This window comes from Vombatus ursinus, unplaced genomic scaffold, assembly GCF_900497805.2.
Source record: "Vombatus ursinus unplaced genomic scaffold, bare-nosed wombat genome assembly UNPS02014828.1, whole genome shotgun sequence".
Classification (NCBI taxonomy): Eukaryota; Metazoa; Chordata; class Mammalia; order Diprotodontia; family Vombatidae; genus Vombatus; species Vombatus ursinus.
The window spans coordinates 772,094-792,305 of record NW_020954606.1 but is presented as its reverse complement, the minus strand read 5'-3'; the positions used below and the strand labels follow the sequence as shown (position 1 = coordinate 792,305).

At 36.6% G+C, this 20,212-nt stretch overlaps 1 protein-coding gene across 1 annotated transcript in view; it reads left to right on the top strand.

The window, feature by feature from the left end:
- The window catches only part of LNPEP (leucyl and cystinyl aminopeptidase), a 125,703-nt gene that overhangs the window by 89,672 nt on the left and 15,819 nt on the right, over positions 1-20,212 (top strand). The window contains exons 11-13 of the mRNA XM_027838469.1: positions 547-635; positions 10,173-10,356; positions 12,795-12,951. Of these exons, the coding sequence (XP_027694270.1) occupies positions 547-635; positions 10,173-10,356; positions 12,795-12,951 (430 nt within the window). The remainder of the gene's footprint in view (positions 1-546; positions 636-10,172; positions 10,357-12,794; positions 12,952-20,212) is intronic.

Sequence of the window (20,212 nt, the reverse complement as noted above, 5' to 3'; positions counted from 1 at the left end):
ACACACACACACACACACACACACACACACACACACACACACACACAGACACACACACCCCCAGAACCACTAAGCCTAGCATGTAGAAGGGAGACTGTTCTATGACAGAGAATTGGATATTTTCCTAGCCTAAAATAGTTTTGAGTTGGGAAACCACTGGTATTGATGATTTGTCTATGTAACTCTCAAGTGTGAGAATATACTCTCTTTTTTCCCTTCAAAATAGAATTTTTAAGATTTTGGTTGCAGGTTAGAAAAAGTGAAGGCCATGTTTAGGAAGAAGTTTTTTGTATTCAGGTTTTTAATTCATCAAAATATACTTCTGTTTGATTTTCCTAATGTTTTTATTTGCCAGATTGAGGGGGGAGGAACTTTTTGAATGTCTTGCATAAATCAGACTTGTTTGTGGAATACTGTAGTTTGATGAATTAACTCTTGAAATAATAGCTTTAAAAATTTAGTTGACTCTTTCAAAAAAAAATTCAGTTATATAGCCAGTTAAAAATAAAGTAATAATAATTCTTCAACAATTTTTTCTCTTTATAGCCACCTGTGGCATATTCCACTCTCTTACATCACTAGTGACTATAAGCCACAAGAATATCCATATGTGACATTACTAAACAAAAAATCAGGTATCGTATATAACACTTTACATTTGCATAGAATTTTCTTTTTTAATGGCTTATTGATCCTTTTAATATTTTTTTACATCATCTAGGCAGCTGGGTGGCACAGTGGATAGAGAGTTGGGCCTGGAAGCAGAAAGATCTGAATTTAGGTTTGACCTCAGACACTTCCTGTGTTAAGTCGGACAAGGCACTTGACTTCTGTTTGCCTCAGTTTCCTCATCTGAAAAATGGAGATAATAATAGCTTCTACCACCCAGAGTTGTCGTGTTTTGGGATAAAAATTGGTTACTGTATTGTATCAGTCTGAATTTTGATTTGTTTTAGTGATATTTTCCTTTACATTATTGGAATTATTTTTATATTATTATCTTAGTTCTACATTCTTTGTTCCATAGCAGTTAATACAAATCTTTTCAAGTTTCTCTGAGTTCATGTTCCTTATTTTTGTAATATAATAATCTGTCATGTTCATTTACTGTAATTATTTGCCAATTAATGGGCATCCGCCTTGTTTGCAATATTTTGCTGCCACAAAAAATGTTGCTGTGAATGTTTTGCTATATAAACGACCACCCTTTTTGTTTTTGACCTCCTTGAAGGTAGTTGTGATAGTTCTAATTTAAATGGTATGAACGGTTTAGTGATTTTTGTCGTTGTTCAGTCATGTCCAACTTTTTGTGACTCCATTTGGGGTTTTCTTGGCAAAGACACTAGAGTGGCTTGCCATTTTCTTCTCCAGCTCATTTTACAGGTAAGGAAACTGAGGCAACCAGAGTTAAGTGACTTGCCCAGGGTCACACAGCTGGTAAGTACCTGAAGGCCAAAATTGAACTCAGGTTTTATAGACTCCAGGACACTGTGTCACCTAGCTGTTACTTATGTTATTAATTCCAAGTTGATTTCTGGAACGGTTTAGTCATTTCACAATGTACCTGCTTTCCTTCATTCCCTCCATCATTAACTTTTCCATATTTTAACTTCTTTGATGGTAGTTTGCTAGTCATAAAGCACAATCTCGGATTTATTTAAATTTGTTTTTTTTTTAATCATTTGTTATTTGCAACATTTTTTCATGTTGTGGACAGTGTGCATTTCTTTTTTTGAAAGACTTTTCTTTGATCACTTATCCATTGTGGAACACCATTTGATCTTGACCATTTGATACTTTTTTCAAATCTCCATATATTTTGGATATCAGACTTTTATAGTATTTGTTGCAAAGATTTTTTTCTTACCAAGTCAGTGGTTTTGCTATTTTAGCTGTATTGATAGTTTGTACAAAAACTTTTTATATATTAAAAATTACCTTCTTTCCTCTTTTATGATCATCACCATCCTTTGTTTGGTTAAGAACTTTCCATAGAGCCATTTTTGAAATAATCACTTCCTTTCTTTTTTCTTTTTTTTTAAAAAAAATTTATACATAGTCACAAAGCCATTGGAAGTTTTTGTGATTTATGATGGAAGATGCTGATTTCAACCAGTTTTCTGGCTAACTACTTTCTGGGCTTGCCCAGAAGTTATGGCATAATAGAGAGTCTTTGCTCACCACCACCATCATCCCCAACCCCAAAGATTTCATTCTGTGTTTTATTGAACACTGACTAGTGTTAGATGCTAATGGTTTCCTTACTTACCTGGTTTATTCTGTTGATCAACTTTTTCTTTAACCAGTACCAAATAGTCTTTAGTGATTAATGCTTTCTTTATATCATAGTTTTAGATCTTATAGTGCTAAAACTCTATCACTCCTTTTTTTTACCCATTATTTCCCTTGATAATTCCTTTAGTTCTTCCAAATGATTTTGCTGTTATTTTGTCTAGTTCAATAAGTTAACCTCTTGGTAGTTTTGTTGTATAGTAGGAAATATATAAATATTTTAATTAATACCATCATTTTCATCATTGGCATGTTCTAATCATAAAAAATTAATCTTTTTATAGTTGTCTTCTTTTTATTTCTATAAAAAGCATTTGGAAATAAATCCTGTGACTTGGTAGTTTAACACTGTTAATATATTGTGAATTTTGGATTACAATTATAATAATTTGAGTATTTTACATTTTTTTAATATATCCCTTTTATTTCCACTTTATATATCTGGGGGAGGGTAATAATTCAACTGAAATCTCCAGAGTTCTTGGTGACCTCTTAATTATATTCTTCGTGAGTAGTAGTTAGGATTTCTCCTTACTGTTACAGGATTTCTCTCTACTCCTTAATATTTGCAGAATGCTTTCTGTACATTGACCCTTGTGAGCCTCATAAGTCTTTGAAGTGGAGATTACAATTCCTATTTTACAGATGAGGAAACTGAGACTCAGGAAGCTGAAGCAAATTGACCATGGTTATCCTCAGTTACTAAGTGTCATAGAAAGGATTTGAATCCAGGTCTTCGTGTCTTGGAATCTAGTCCTCTCTCCATTAAGCCACACTGCTTTTTCCATTTTTAAGTAGAGATAACTCAACATAATGAGTAAGGCACTAAGAAACACAGTCATAAAGACTAAGGTTCAGCTCCCTACACAAAGTTCTACTCCAAAGCCATGGCATGGAGGCAATTGTAGGTTCTCAGAGGCTTTTCATCAGAGTACCGGCTCTTTACTCCAGTACCACATTGGAAATGCTTCAAGGACATTCTTGGCAACAAACTGAGTATACTTTGAGAGGACCACCCTAGCTAAGTACACAAAGGCTTATTACCAGTAGATTGGCCATGTGGTCACAAATTCATTGACCATGGCAACCAATAAAATAAAGAAAAATACAAAATGATCCGTGGTCCTGTTCTGCAGTGATGGTGTCAGGGCACTAACGGGGTATATAAAACAAGTGTTCTTAATCTTCTTGTATGTCACAGACCCTCTTATCAGTCTGGTGAAGCCTCTGGATCCCTTTTCAGAATGTTTTTAAATGTACAAAATCAAATATATAATATTACAAAATAAACTTATGTTAAAATGTAATTATCAGCATATTTTTTAAATGTTCATGGACATCAGTGTAGACTGTGAATCACACAATTTTTAAACCATCCAGAAACATTGACTTAGTTATTGCTGCTCTAAATGTAAGAACCACTTGTCCAGTGACCAGCAAATATACATGGTATCAGAGGAATTGTATTTTATTGGTCTTGACAGAAAATCTTAAACAAAACCAGAAGGCAGGAGGAAATTTGTAGCTATGGCTTACAGTTTCTCCCTGGAGAGAGGCAAATAAAGTTGCTACCAGGATTGATTTTAATTTTTGTCCAAAGATAGAAAGAAATGTTTTATGAGATATTTGGTCATCCCATATCACAACGTTCACGATTTGTTGTTCAGTCATTTCAGTCGTGTCTAACTCTTCATGACCCCATTTGGGATTTTCTTGGCAAAGATACTGACTGGAGTGGTTTGCCATTTCTCCAGCTCATTTTACAGATGAGGAACTGAGGCACACAGGGTTAGGTGACTTGTCCAGGGTCACACAGAGATGTCCATGATAAGTATTTGCAAAAAGAGCAACATAAATGGACAATAATTAGAGAAAATCTATGAAGAAGTTGACAAGACTGTTCAAATTAAATCAGCTTTTAATATACTTCTCAGTGATTCAGATTCAGCAATGAGATTAGGCATGGATGACGAAAAATATGTTTGAAAATATGGATCAGGAATGAGGATTGAAAGAAGCCAGACTTTTAGGCAGCAGAGAAGCCTCACACCTATAAATCATGAGTATTTTATTTAAGAGAAGAATTAGTAGATGCTGGATAATGTCACATAACATCACAAAAGACCAAATTGAGTGTATTTTAACAGATAAGAAATGATTCATTACTGATGGAGGAGACATTGGGAAGTCAACTGTCTGCCTTTTCAGACCATTGACTCATTAGAACAAAGATAAAAACTAATGCAGAGCTAACAGAAAGAACAACAATGAGAAAAAAGTTATGGTATGCAATTAAAATAACTCTAACTTGACTTATTCACACAAGGTATTGATTGTGAAAAATGGGATAGGGACAGAAGAAATTACACAGATTACACTTTCAGTCACTCCTGTCTTACATTATGAAATGGCCTTTCTCCTTACCAAGGCAACCCCTCTCAAGTGATCCTCTTCCTTCCTGTCTCCTCCAACAGACTGCCCCCTCTGTCATCCCCATTCTCATTTATTTTCAGTCTCTCCCTCTCTACTGACTCATTTCCGACTGTCTACAAACATTCTAATATCTCCCCTATCCTGAAAAAACCCTCACCCAATCATTCCGTCATTTGTCATCGTCTTGTATCTTTTCTGCTCTTGGTGGCTGAACTCCTTGTAAAGTCTATCTGTAATAGCTGCCTCCACTTCATCTCTTCTGGCTTCTGACATTATTATTCCACTGCAACTGCCCTCTCCAAAGTTACCAATGATCTCTCAGTTGCCAAATATCCTGACTTTTTCTCAATCCTCATTCTCTTTGACCTCTCTGTGGCCTCTGACGCTATTGATCACCTCTTCCTTGGTACTCTCCTCTCTCCAAGTTTTCAGGACACCACTCTGTCCCGTTTCCTCCCACCTGTCTTGACTGTACCCTCTGAGTCTTTTTTGTTGAGTCCTCAGTCCAGATGGGTTCTGTTCTGCTCTCTTCCCACTCTGTACTACTTCACTTGGTGATCTCATCAGCTCCTGTGGATTTAATTATTATCTCTGTGTTGGCTATTCTCAATTGACCCATCCTCTCCCATACCCTCTGCTGATCTGCAAGCTCACATCTCCAGCTGCCTTTCAGACATCTTGAAAGGGATGTCCAGTTCTCCACATGTCTAAAACAGAACTCCTTATCTTTCCCTCTAAACTTTCCCCATTTCCTACCTTCCCTGTTATTGTAGAGAGCATCATACTATCTTCCCAGACCCTCAAGGTTGCAAGGACTTCTCATTATCTTTTATCCTCTGTGTCCAGTCTATCGTTAAGATCAGTAAATTTCATCTTTGCAACATCTCTCTAATATGCCTCTTTTCCTCCTCTGAACTGCCATCACTCTAGTTGAAGGCCCTTATCACCTTGGGTCTTGATTACTTTAATAGCCTGTTAGTAGTTCTGCCTGCCTGAAGCCTATCCCCACTTCAATCTAGCCTCCATTTAGCCACTAAAGTTATTTTCCTATAAAATGCAGAGCTGACTATGCCACCCTCATCCCCATCCCCCCGCCCACTCAATAAACTCTAGTGGCTTCCTGTCACCTTCAGGATCAAATAGAAAATCTTTTGTTTGGCAGTCAAAGCCTTTCATAATCCTCCTACCTTTCCAGTCTTCCTATATACTCCCTGGCACATACCCTTCGATCCAGTGACATTGGCCTTCTGACTGTTGCATGAACAAGACAAAGCTCTTGGCTCTGGACATATTCTCTAGCTTTCCCCCATGCCTGGAATATTCTCTGTCCTCCTCTCTACTACTGACCTCCTTGGCTTCCTTGAAGTCCCAACTAAAATCCTGCTTTCTACAAGAAGCCTTGCCCAACTGGTCTTATTTCTAATTCCTTCCCTCTGTTAATTATTCTCTATTTATCCTATATGTAACTTATATGTATCAATTTGTTTGCATATTGTTTCCTCCCATTAGATTGTGAGAACCTTGAAAGAAAGGTCTGTTTTCTGCCTCTTTGTATCCATAGCACTCTGTACCATGCCTAGCCTGTCGGAGGCTAGTAAATGTTGATTGATTGGTGTATCTTGCACATATATAATTTGCATGCTGCTTTCCCCATTAGGATATCAATTGACAAGTTGACCAGCATTTATCAAGTCCTTAATATGTTCCAGGGACTCTGCTAAGTGCTGGGAATAAATGCAAGCAGAAGGAAAGGCAGTCTTTATTGGAGGAGGCGGGGTGAAGGTACCTGACTTGGATATGATAGAAAAAGTCCTTTGGAATTGAGTTAGCAGTGCAGCCTGGAGAGGAATGAAGGTACGGTTATCCTGGACTGTCTCCTTAAAGTGCAAGTTTGGGAAGAACCAGCTAACCAGAAAGAGTAGCCACAAGAGTGAAGGATACTTCCAGTGTGAAAAGTAGCCCAGTGGTCCAGGGGTAGAGTGAGCTTCCAGGGTGAAGAGTTTTCTATGGCACGGTAAACAAAGCTCTGTGGAGATGGGTCAGCAGGGCATCCTGGAGAAGAATGAAGAGAGGTTGAAGAATATAACCTCTTTGAATGTTGGGACCCTGTTTTTGTCTTTATTTCTGTTTCCAGAACTTTGCACAATACCAGACACATAGCAAGCACTTAAATGCTTGTTGACAGACTATGATTTCTTACTGCTCTACCATTTTAGAGCACAACTCAGATGTTCCTTTATAAAAACAGTGGTTGACTTTTTATTACTCTGACAGATACTTGATAAACTAATACTGAATCGTTTCATCTGCATTTAAGTTTGCAGTTTGATCATTAACTATGTGCAAAAATAAAAGTTATTCTGCCACTGATTGTATTAAGAACACACACACAAAAAAAAACAAACAAAAAAAACAAACACACTGGAGTTGCCTTCTCTGGGTTTTACTATGGGATATACTTACTTTTGTACATTTTTGCTATTTCTCCATGCCTGTAGTTTGAGTCACTATTCAAAATCATTTGGAAGATATGGAAAAGACAAACAGAAGTCACTGATTTCTTTAAAATAGTACCTCTTTTTAAATATGTCATTCATCCCATTCCTTTGTATGCTGATGTCCTAATGCCAGCAGCATTCTTTCTACCATCTGGACTCTCGTGGTATTTTGATGTTGTGTCAAGTTACTTATCAACCATCTGTAAGTGGACATTTTCTTCCAGTCGGTCCTATGACAAAGTTGTACCACTTCTAGTATTCCCTGACTCTTCCCCAAATAAGAAAGATTTTTGGTTCACAGATGAGTCTTTCCCAACCTGCACATTTTAATAAGTCCTGGTCAGCAATTTTCAGATTAGCCAATGAATAAGGCTAACTTATTTTGTTAGGGATAAATTTAAAATATCTCTCACTTGGCATGACTGCTGCTGATTCTGCTGTTCCTGACAACTCTATTCAGCTTTGGCAAAGGAATAAGCTTGACTGTCTAATCTGCCTATGCCATTTGTGACTACTATGTTAATATATTACATTTAATATTCATTAATAAATAATGATTATGTTAGTATAATCAACCTATTTAATAATAATTAATATGTTAATGAATATATCACTGTATGTGTGACTACCATATTAATATTGACAATTGAAATTCTACTAGTTACAGATTTAAAAAAAGATTAAATCATTTATATTTTCCCATCTATGCAGAGATGCAGGATACTTAAAGCTTAATAAATCTTTTTCATCTAAACATTTGCCGTATTTATTAATATTAGCAGTGATGGTCTGATCATTGAGACATTGCTTGATTTAGGAGTCAGTGCTAAAATTTAGGAGTCCCATTAGATTGTAAGTTTCTTGGGGCAGAGATTTTCTTTTGCCTCCTTTTGTATCCCTATAGCTTAGCACAGTGCCTGACACATAGTAGGTGCCATAATACATGTTTATTGATTAATAATAATGATGATGATGATAGATAGCATTTATGTAGTGCCTACTATGTGCCTGACACTGTGCTAAGCACTTTACAAATATCTCATTTAATCCTCACAACAACTCTGGGATATAAGTGGTATTCTTTCCATTTTACGGATGAGGAAACTGAGGCAAACAGAGGTTATGTGATTTGTCCAGGATCTCACAACTGTTAAGTGTCTGAGGCCAAATTTGAACTTGGGTCTTCCTGACTCTAGGCCTGGTGCTTTATCCACAATGCTACCTAGCTGCCTATGAGTGAGTCAGAAGAATTCTTTATCTCTTAACAAAAATGAAGAAAAGAAGAAATCAATACATTACCAGTTAGGGCATTGCTTTTTGCTCTTGGATTGATACATAAATTTGAGTTAAGGTCTCCGTGTGTGTGTGTGTGTGTGTGTGTGTGTGTGTGTGTGTGTAGAGAGAGAGAAAAGAACCTAAGCACGTGTTATAACTCCTGAGATATACCATATATATTTGAGTAAAATCCTTAGGTCTACCCCTTAGGTCAGTAAGAGCCAGGTTCAAATTTGGCCTCAGCTTCTTACTATCTGTGTGACCTTGGGCAAGTCACTGTACCACTCTGTGCCTCAGTTTCCCCATCTGTAAAATGGGGATAAAAATAGTACCTGCCACCAAATGAGGCAATACTTGACACTGTTATATAGTAGGTGCTATTAAAAGTGCTAGCTTGTTTTCATCATTATCATCATCGTTGTTGTCATTGTCATCATCGTCATTATTACTCTTTCACTTTGCCCTTGAGTATATTTCGGGAGAAGTACCTTAGACTACATTAGACCAATTTTGGTCTGTGCCAGAGAAATCAGAGAGGGTTCATAGGCAGGTCATTGCTATTGTACCAAGTGTTTGCAGGCTTCCTTTTTAAGTTATTTTGACAATAAAACGCAACTGTGCAAGAGTGGGAATAACTAAGTAGAATTCAGTACCATGTGATAGGACAAGTGTCATATTTGAATTTTCTAAATGTCAAGTTAACTTGGTAGCCAGGATCTGAGAATTTGTTAGATTTAAGAATATTCATCAGAGAAAATTGGACATGATTTTGGAGTGAACAGAACTGAAAGCCTTTAACTTGCTAACAAGGACCTGTTGCTGGGAATCTCTTGAATCATTGAGCTACTAAATCTCATCTAAAGTAGGTTTGGGGCTGTCTTCCATTCAGTAGGCCTAGTCTAGAACTGAGAGGGAGGGCCATCTTGTCCAACCTCCTCAATTTAAAGAGTTGAGTCCCCTGAAGCTTAAGAGACTTGCTTAAGGTCACAGAGGTAATAAGCAGCGGACAAAGGATTTGAACCATAAAACAGGGGAGTGTTTAATACAAAACAAATTCTCCTTACAGAAAACACTCTGTGGAATGGTCTTTACTGCCCATTCACCATCCTAGACAAAACTGTTGCTTACCATTACCATTACTGTTTACACAATAACAGTGTTTCCTTTATTTGCTTAGTGCAGGGGTGGGGAACCTGTGGCCTGGAGGCCACAAGTGGCCTTCTAGGCCCTTGGGTACTGCTTTTTAACTGAGTCTAAGTTTTACAGAACAAATCCTTTTATTAAGGGGATTTGTTCTGTGAAGATTAGATTCAGGACCTAGAGGGCCTTAGTGTAACTACTTCTTCCTATGATGTCAGGTATTTGGACAAATGCCTTTTTTATATTCCTCATTTCTTTGGCCTTCAAGAAAAATATTGGAGTAATCAGTTATATTGCTGCCTTCTACCACTTAAAGGTTTTCTAAGAAATTTTAGAGAAGTAGATGTAATATGCTTATTTCACTACTACATTTTTGTTTTATAAGCAGGGTAATAACTCTAATAGGGAATATAGAATTGATTTCCTAGGAAAACGATTATTTTTAAAATATGAAATTTCTAATTTTGAAATAGAACAAAGCTGCCATTTGTTAACTGATGGTCTATCCTTCTCTCCCTCTTTTGTCTGAATTAGATGTCCTCAATCTTACAGAAGAAGTGCAGTGGGTTAAGTTCAATGTGGATGTGACTGGGTACTACATAGTACACTATGCAGATCCTGACTGGGAAGCATTAATTAAGCAATTGCAAAGAAACATTAGTGTCCTGAGTGACAGAGACCGAGCTGGCCTTATCAACAATATATTTGAACTTTCAAGGTAAGGAGTTAGTTCCTCTTGATGTGAGTCTTTGGAAAATGTTACTTATAAATGTCCTAATCAAACCAATAAATATTTACTCCCTACCATGAATTACACTTTACAGAGAGCTGGAGGGGTTATCCAGAAGTGTAAAACCCAGGACCTGTTCCCAAGGATCCTTGAATCTAGTTAAAGAGAGAAGACACAAACAAATATAAATTTAAGTAAAGGCTTTAAGTCATAATTCATGACAAAACTAGTGATGTCACACTCATCTAGCAAACTATTAGGTGCTGGGAATTCAAAGTCGGTAGTAAAAGACTACCCTTGTGGTGCTTACAGTCTAGTGAGGGAGTCAGCATCTAAATATATGTGTATTTAGATAGAGACATGAGGTAGGTTTTTGTGGCAAAGGTCCTATCATCTGGGGGGATCAGAAAAAAATTTATGTAGAAAGGTAGCATTTTAACTGAGTCTCCAAGGATTCTAAGAAGAAGAGGTGAGTAGTAGGGTGTATATTTTAGGCATTATGTAGAAGAGCAATAAGTATAAAGACAGCAGTTGCTAAATGTATTGTAATTCAGTCAACAAGTAACATGTGTTTATTAACTGCTTACTATATGCTGCAAATATACTACTATATTGAAGATGATAATAACTTTTATATAGCTCTTACCACATGCCCAGCCTTGTGCTGTTGTTGTTCAGTCGTTTTTTGGCTGTGTTCAACTCTTCATGACCTCTCGTAGGGTTTTCTTAGCAAAGATACTGGAATGGTTTGCCTTTCCATCTATAGATAAGGAAACTGAGGCAAACAGGGTTAAGCTATTAAGTGTCTGAGACCAGATTTGAACTCTGGAAGAGAAGTCTTCCTGACTCCAGGTCCAATGCTCTATCCACTGTGCTACTCTTTTCAGTTATCTTATTTGACCATCACAGTAGCCCTGGAAGGTAGGTGCCATTTTTATCTCCATTTTACAGATGAAGAAACTAATAATTGCTAAAGGTGTTCAGAGGATGACAATTTAGGAAGCTTTACAGAGGAAGCACAGCTCAAACCAAACAAAAGTCTCATTTTTAAGGAAATTCTTTTTTAAATGCGTTTAGTTTAAATGTTCCACTTCATTGTTACTCATTAACTTCACTGACATCTGATAAGATCCCTGGGTTTCCCATGCTGCTACACAGCCCTTCTTAGACCATTGCTATTTCTCTTTCTTTCCTTTCAAATGTACTTCTCTTTCTTAAGGTTGAGAATAACTATGAGACCATGGGATGCATAAACCTTTATAGAACTTTAAAATATCTAGGAGATGTTAGGTGGTTTGATCCTAATTTGACATATGAAATAAATGTAAGATGTGTCCTTTCTACTTAAAGATTACAGTCAAATTGAGGAGATTTGATAAACACTGAAAGAATTTGTAAATAAATAAATGCCAAGGTATGTGGTATTAAGTGAAGAGAGGTCAGTAGTGGACTGCAGTAGTCAGGAGAGAGATAGTTTGAATTGGGCCTTGAAGGATAGGGAAGATTAGAATGGACTTCTGCAAAGGGAGGGTTCATTCTGGGCTGGAGGACCAGCATAAGTGAGGTCAGAAAAGCAGTAATGTACAGCTTGAAGAATAGTCAGGAAGGACTGGAGTGTCTGGGGCAAAGGGAACTTATTTTGGAGCATGGAGGTCTTAGGAAAAACAAAAGTAGCTAGATAGGGTCATGCCAGATTAAGGAAGGCTTTGATTCAGTAGGCAGTAATGAACCATTGCAGGTTTTTGGGGTTTTTTTTTTTCCAGCAGGGAAATGACTTGAATAAATCTCTGTACCTTTTGGAAACTCATTTTACTTAAATGTGGATCCTCAGATAAAGTCTCATCCAGCTCCAAAATTTAGTACACAAATAAGATATTTCGCTTTTCTATTTCTGATGGACCTTTGACTGAACAATGGGCAAGGTTTGTTGTTGTTTGGGTGTGGTGCTTTGACAGCTGTTGATCACCATTTATTTTCCTTTATATTGAATAACCTTTTCCCACCTTTATAGTTCTCCATTATGAGCATAACTTCCCCCACTACTCTAAAATCTTTTCTGAAAAATAAGAGTTCTGTAAAACATCTTAACAGCTTTGTATGTATGCCAAAAGGAAAACATTATATTGCTTACCTCTCTTACCTCTCTGCAGAAAGTCTAAATTGAAATCAGTCCTCTCCCTACTCTCTAAGAACATTTAATCCTTTTCCCACATGAGCAGCTATTTTCAAGTGATATATTGGTTCAAAAATTAACTTATCATTCCATTTCCCCCTTCCTTGTGAAATGTTTTCATTTTTATCCTGAACTAAACTTGGGCAAGAAAATTTAAACCTGCTTTTTTTCTAGATCCCATGACTAAATTTAAATTTCATGTCATTGGTTTGTTTCCTGATTAATTCTTTTTCCCTATTTTCTGACACTCCAGCTTAGGAAAGGTGTCTCTGAAAAAGGCCTTTGATCTGATTGATTACCTTGGAAATGAAACTCACACTGCACCCATCAGTGAAGCCCTCTTTCAAACTGATCTCATCTATGACCTGCTGGAAAAAATTGGAGAGATAGAGCTAGCCAGAAAAACGGTGGTACGTTTGCATTTTCTCTAGCTTTACTTGTCTGGGAACTTCAGTATTAGACCCTAGTGCATTCCTCCTTTCCAGCAATCATGGATTGCGATTCACCTAATCAAGATTTAATAGTTGTGAAATCTTCATCTTAAAAGCTTTGATAAGGGCCAGGAATGAAATCGTCTTGACTGTCAAAACTACATAATGATTCTTCTCAATTGCCTTGTATTTTTTCCTATTACATACAGCTTTTTAAAATATAGATTATACAGAATATAAGTTTATATCTATATAAAAAATTTATTGTGGTAGTACAAATATTGCCCTTGTTAGGCTCTGTCCTTTTGGTTTCTAAGTGATTTTCTTTTTTCACTCTTTTATTTCTTTTCTTTTTTGGGGTGGGGGGTAGCATTATCACTACTCCCCCAGAACACTGAATTGAAGAGTGAAGTCAACATTCATTAGTTCACATGAGTATTCCCAGGGTTCTCTGAATCCACCCTTTTAGTCATTTCTTAGAGAACAGTACTATTATATTCATATAGTCTGATTTGTTCAGCTATGTCCCAATCGATGGATACTTCTTGGAAGTTTCCAGTTCTTTTCTATAAAAATGGCTTAGATAAATATGTTTGTACACATGGATCTTTTCCTCTTTAATCTCCTTTGGGGTATATGCCTGGGGTGGTATTATTGGATCAGAGTATATACATAGTTTAGTGACATCTTGGCAGTGGTGTGCTGGAGCCAGCTCAGAACAACTGGTGAGAATTAATCCTTAGATTTTCACCTTGGAGACTGGAAAACACTACAAATCAAGGCTTGATTCATTGTTCTGTTGATTATTAGACTTTAGAAAGTGATAGAGAAAATGTAAATAAACTTAAAAGAGTGTTGTATATACTTTTGGGATGGGGTTGAGAGCTAGATGTTGAATATTTACCAGCACACCCCTGCTTCTTGGGCATTGTTCCAAATTGCTTTCTATCATGGTTGGAACAATTCACAGTACTACTTTATTTCATTAGTGTTTTTGTCTTCTCGTAGTTCCCCGTCTCCCAAACGATTGTCTTTTCCTTTTTAATCACTTTTGCCAGTCTGATGGATGTGAGGCAGAAGCTCAGAGTCATTTTAATTTATATTTCTCTTATTATTTGTTATTTGGAGCATTAATCCATATGGCTGTTGATCATGTGGATTTCTTCCATTGAGAACTTCCTGTTCCTTTGACTATTTACCTATTGAGATTGTTTCTTGTTATTGTATATTTATATCAATTATGTATACATCCTGGATAGCAGACCTTTATCAGAAGTTTGCTACAAAGATATTTTCCCCACTTAGTTATTTCCCTTCTGAATCTTTTTTTTTTTTTAGAAAAAAAATTTAGTTGTATGTAAACAAAATTGTCCATTTTATCTCCTGCCATCTTCTCTAACCCTTGTGTAGTGAAAAACTCTTCCCCGTCTTAGGCTGTGAAAGGTTTCTCCTTTTGTCCTCTGATTTGTTTATGATATGACCTCTTATGTCTAGGTAGTACATCCATTTGGACCTTATTATGGTATATAGTGTGAGTTGTTGATTAAGCCTCATTTCTTCCAGACTGCTTTCCGTCTTTCCAGAAGTGAGTCCTTCCCTTTGTTTTCTATGTCCTTGGATTTATCGAAGGTTATGCTACTGTATCCAGTTGCTTTTTGATCTTGTGTATCAGATCTGCCATTGATGAAATTTTCTATTTTTTAACCAATACCAAATAGTTTTTAATTTTAATTTTTAATTTGTGGAATAAAACAAGCATTTTCATAACATAGTACAATAAAAAAGATGATTGTACATGAAACTACAAATTGACTATGCACAACTTGCTATTCTTTTCAAATGCAACAAAATTATCATGTAAATTTCTCTTTTTTTCATCTTGCCCTAGAGATGGCTGCCATTAAATACAAATAGGTATATATACATATACATATATATGTAAAATTATTCTGTGTATCTATTTATCACTTCTTTCTCTGGATGCAGATGGCATCTTTATTAGTATGTCATTTAGAGTTAATTTGGGTATTTATAATAGTCAAAATAACTTATTTGCTTAGAGTCATTCTTAAAAGAATCCTGCTGTTACTGTATACAATGTTTTCTTGGTTCTGCTCATTTCATTCTTCATTATTTCGTGCAAGTCTTTCCATGTTTTTCTAAGATCATTGAGGTCATCATTTCTTATAGTACAGTAGTATTCCATCCCAATCATATACCACAATTTGTTCAGCCATTCGCCAATTGATGGGGATCTCTGCAATTTCCAGTTTTTTGCCATCACAAAGAGAGCTGCAATAAACATTTTAGAACACATAGATTCTTTTCCTTTCTCCCTAATCATCTTTGGAAATAGACTAAGTAGTATTATTGCTAGGTCAAAGGCAGTTTAATAACTCTTTAGGCATAATTCCAGATTTCTTTCCAAAATGCAGTTCATAGTTCCACCAACAATCAATTAGTGTCCCAAGTTTTCCACATCTCTTCCATCATTTGTCACTTTTCCGTCATTTTGGCCAATCTGGTAGGTAGAAAACAATATTTCAAGGTTGTTTTAATCTGCATTTCTCTAATCAGTAATGATTGAGAACATTTTTATATGACTGCAAATTGTTTTGATTTCTTCATTGGAAAACTGCCTGTTCATATCCTTTGACCATTTATCAATCTGGAATGATTCGTATTCTTATAGATTTGACAAAGTTCTTTATATGTTTTAGATATGAGACCTTTATCTGATAAACTGTCAATAAATTTTCCCCTAATTTTCTGCTTTCCTTCTGAGAAAGAAAAAAACAAATAGTTTTGATGACTGTTGCTTTGTAGTATACAGCAGTTAGGCAAATTTTTCTCAGAATTCCCTTCTAAAACTTGTGAATTACTATTTTTGCTCTAAAGTCTTGGAGGGAGGACAAGGGCAGGAGATCTCTCTAGCCATTGTGACAGTGTCTTGGGCTAGCTACTGCCTGTGAATCTTGTTTCAGATTGTGTTTGTGGATTAAAATCAGTCCAGTTTCATTTCATTATCCATAACCAAAGCAGCCCATAGTGAGTCTTTGGTTCTACTTATTAATCTATGTAGATTAATACATATGATAGGTCTGACTTGGAGTTAAGTAGGAATCCTAAATAATCAGCTTTTGCATTTTGGGAGGCATTGAGCAAAGCTCCTTCCCCAGAGAGGCTTGAAAGCAATCATCTTAAAGGGGGAAAACACACCCATTTGACCCCAGAAAGAAGTCTCTGGGCATGCCAACATAAGGCTATTCAAAATTAAAACAGTAAATCAAGATGTGAGTTTTTAGCTTGCATATTATTCTGACACTTTTTCTCATTAAAAAAAAAAACCTAGCATAAATTATACTTGCTGCTATTCCTGGCCTATTTGACAAGATGCAGCTGTGAAGGATTTACAGCCAACCATGTGCACCTTAAAGTTAGAAAAGCAGAGTATTGATTTGCCATCTCTGAGAGCTGTAGAAGCACCAACAACTGTTTAATTGTTTGCTATGAAGAGAGGGAATTGCCCAAAAATCTGAAGGTTGGTTCTCGTACTCCTGCCTTCAACCACCGTTGGTCACATAGGAAATAGTTAAAATTTATGTTTTTAAAGCACTGAAAAAATGACATATTGAGCACCTATTCTGTACAGAACCCCATTCTGTAAAGATCTAAAATAGTCTTTGCTAATTTAGGAACATAAAAATGTGTTGTAATTTTGTTAATATTTGACAATAAGGTTCAAGTAGAGCTTATTTGGAAAATATTGCTTACTAATTAAATTGACATAACAAGTGAGAAAAATATCATGATATAATGGAAAGAATTCTGGACTGGATTGGAAGTCAGGAGCCCTGGCTCTTCCATCAGTTTGGTGTTTTGAGTTAGGACAAATTTGATGTCAAAGTTGTTCACTAATAAAATGAGGGTGTGAAGGTTCATTGGCCTCTTCTGTTGAGCTCTAATATTCTGTGATCTAGAGAGGTAAAAGGTGATGCACGTCAAGAAGTCTAAAAGTTCTTGCTTTTCACCAGTTTATGACAAATAGACAAAAGCTACCAGAATAATGAGGAAAACGATCGTGCCTTTTGAAGACCTAAGTGACTGCCACAGTTTCAGACAGATGGGGAGGTAGACATGTTCAGAAAAGGAGCTGGGGCAGGGGGAGGAGGGGTTTAAAATATTTCAGTCATGGTGCTCCATACACAAATATTCACATGGTCTGTGATCAGGATCTTCTGTGCAGGAGTTCAGATTGCCATCCAGTCATGCGTACCAGCCTCCTACCTGTCTATGCCCTCCCATACACTTTCCATGGGATCCACCAAGGCTTTCCTCATCTATTCCTGATATTACAAAGACACCAGTGTAACATACCACTATCTATCTTTTTCAGTTATACTTTTTTTAATGATGTCTCTTATTTTAGTTCTTCACAGTGCCTTATTTGTATAGCGACATGTTCATACCAACCCTGCCTCTCTCCATTGTCTTCTGAATGAGACTTAATTTTATTTCTTCAGAGAATATGTAATTATCCATGACCTCCCAGCCATATAACAACAAAATATTGATATTAAAAATGTGGGCTGGTATTTCACATAGGATTATGGAGTCATTAATATAGCTATGCAATTTCCTGTTGGCAGTCTAGTGTGCGCTTTTATTTAATTCTGGTTCCAACACATCCATTTCCACTGTCTGTGCAAGTTTATATGTATATGTATATAAATGTGTGCAAACACGCACACCCATGCACACATACCCAGTGGCTAAACTCTATAAATTGTTCATCTAACTGCTAACGTAATCTAGACAATACATATTTGTTATCCCTGTGTGGATAATTGGTCAAGATTTTTTTTTCCCCTGAAGCAGTCGGGGTTCAGTGACTTGCCCAGGGTCACACAGCTTAATGAGTATCATGTGTCTGAGGCCAAATTTGAATTCGGGTTCTCCTGACTCTAGGGTCAGTGCTGTATCCACTGCACCAACTAGCTGCCCCTTATGTGTTTTTTTTCTTTTTTGTTTTGTTTTGTTGGTCAGACTTTTTAAAGTGATTTTGGATCTCAAGGAGATTGCATTTCTCTGGGATTTGATGCAGTCAGCATATTGTCATCTCCTAAATAACCTCTAGAAAGTCTTCCCATCTATAGGAAATCCCTCTTCAAATTGAACTCTGTCCTGGATCTCTTCCATGATGTGATTTTTAAAATCAGAGAGACATTAAAAACAGTTCTGTCCTTTAGCTTCCAAGGAATCTTGCATAACTTTTTTTTCAAGTAGAAATTATACAATTGACCATTGGAGTAAAACTCTTTTCATTAAACAGGTTTAGATTTGATGTGTGTATATATACTTATATACATGGGGTCAGCTAGGGTGGCATAGTGATCATAGCACCAGGCCTGTAGTCAGGAAGACCTGAGTTCAAATGTGGCCTCAGACACTTATTAGCTGTGTGACCCTGAGCAAACCACCCAACCCTGTTTGCCTTAGTTTCCTCATGTGTAAAATGAACTGGAGAAGGAAATGGCCAACTACTCCAGCATCTTTGCCAAGAAAATCCCAAATGGGGCCACAAAGAGTTAGACACGACTGAAACAACTGAACAACAATACTTACATACGTGTGTGTATGAGATACCTTGTTGTATGAGAGCCTTTAAGGCAGCATCTTTACCCAATTAAAAGCATTTTTATAGTCAGTAAATAGTAAACGCAGAGGGATCTTATGTTTTCTACATCTTTCAGTCAGTTGTATGCTGTAAAAGATGTGAACTCCTATTGAATATTACTGGCAAAAACTTAACTTCCCCTCTAGTCCCCTGATTAAGGATGCCTTCAGGGAATGTGTGCATGTTAATGCATCATTAACAATTTATATTGATTGGATAGTAGAACAAAGAATAAAATTAGGATGAAGCTAGAATTTTGCCCCATAAATTTTTTGTTAAATCTCATTTTTTGACCTGGCAAGATCAAGCATTTTTGCTTCCATTACTACTTTATTCATATCTTTATCAATTTCTGAAGATTGACAGCCCAGTCTAAGCCAAGCTTGTCTATTTTCAGGTTAGTTTATTTCATGGTTTAGTGTATTTCCAATGGTTGTTCTGTTTTTTCCCCCAAATGCTACAGAAGACGAAGTGTTCTGAGGCCAGTGAAAATTAGAAGGAATTAGAGAGGCCCTTGCAAAATCTCAGATCACGAAGATGAAGAAAGAAAGGAATAAGCATTTATTTAGCACTTATTATTTGCCAGGCACTGTTCTAAGTAAGTTCTTTACAGATATTTCATTTGATCCTCATAGCAACCCTGGGAGATAGGTGCTATTATCCCTGTTTTACAGTTGAGGAAATTGAGGCAAACAGGGTTAAGTGAATTGCCCAGAGTCACACAGCCAATACATGTATGAGGCCAGATCTGAACTCAGGAAGATGACTCTTTTTGGCTCTAGGCCCAGTACTCTATCTACTGTATCACCTTGCTGCCTAGTAACATTTGGAAATGTATATTTCAGTTGACAGTATTTGTCAGTCACCACCACCATCTGTGAAAGCTTGCACTTTGAAAATACTTCCATGTTCATCATTTTGCTGGGAGGGAGTTTAGGGCAGAAGGCAGGAAAAAGGTAAACTAACAAATTAGTAATAATGATCCACTTTCAGAGTTAACCAAACATGCCGCACCTATCACTAGGATTGGGGTAGGTGATTTTGTCCAAAATACTGATATGTAAACTAAAAACCTAGTTTAATATTTTTAATTTATATATACTTGAACTTTTATCTTTCAATGAAAAAGTTTGTTTTCTTTTCCTCCTTTCACAGGTCTAATGACTTGGTCATGGGACCAAGACATTGCAGGTTACAACTTAACATCCAATTCTAAAACCTTCAAACTTGTTCCTGCTTCTGTCAAGGAATAAACTAGACCAGAAGCTTATTTTTCTAACATCTGCAGGAATAAATGGTTCCTACAGTCCACTCTAAGTCATTGGAGACCCAGTCAGGAATAGTTACCATCTAGAAAAAAATGTCAGCAAAAAGCCAAAAAAAAAAATAGAATCCTTCTCTCTCACTCTCTCTCTGTCTCCCTCTGTCTCTCTCTTCTCTCTGTCTCCTCTCTCTCATCATTTTGGGGGGGGGCAGTTGGGGTAAAGTGACTTGTGTAGGGTCACACAGCTAGTAAGTGTGTGAGTTTGAATTTGAACTCAGGTTCTGACTTCAGGGGTCAGT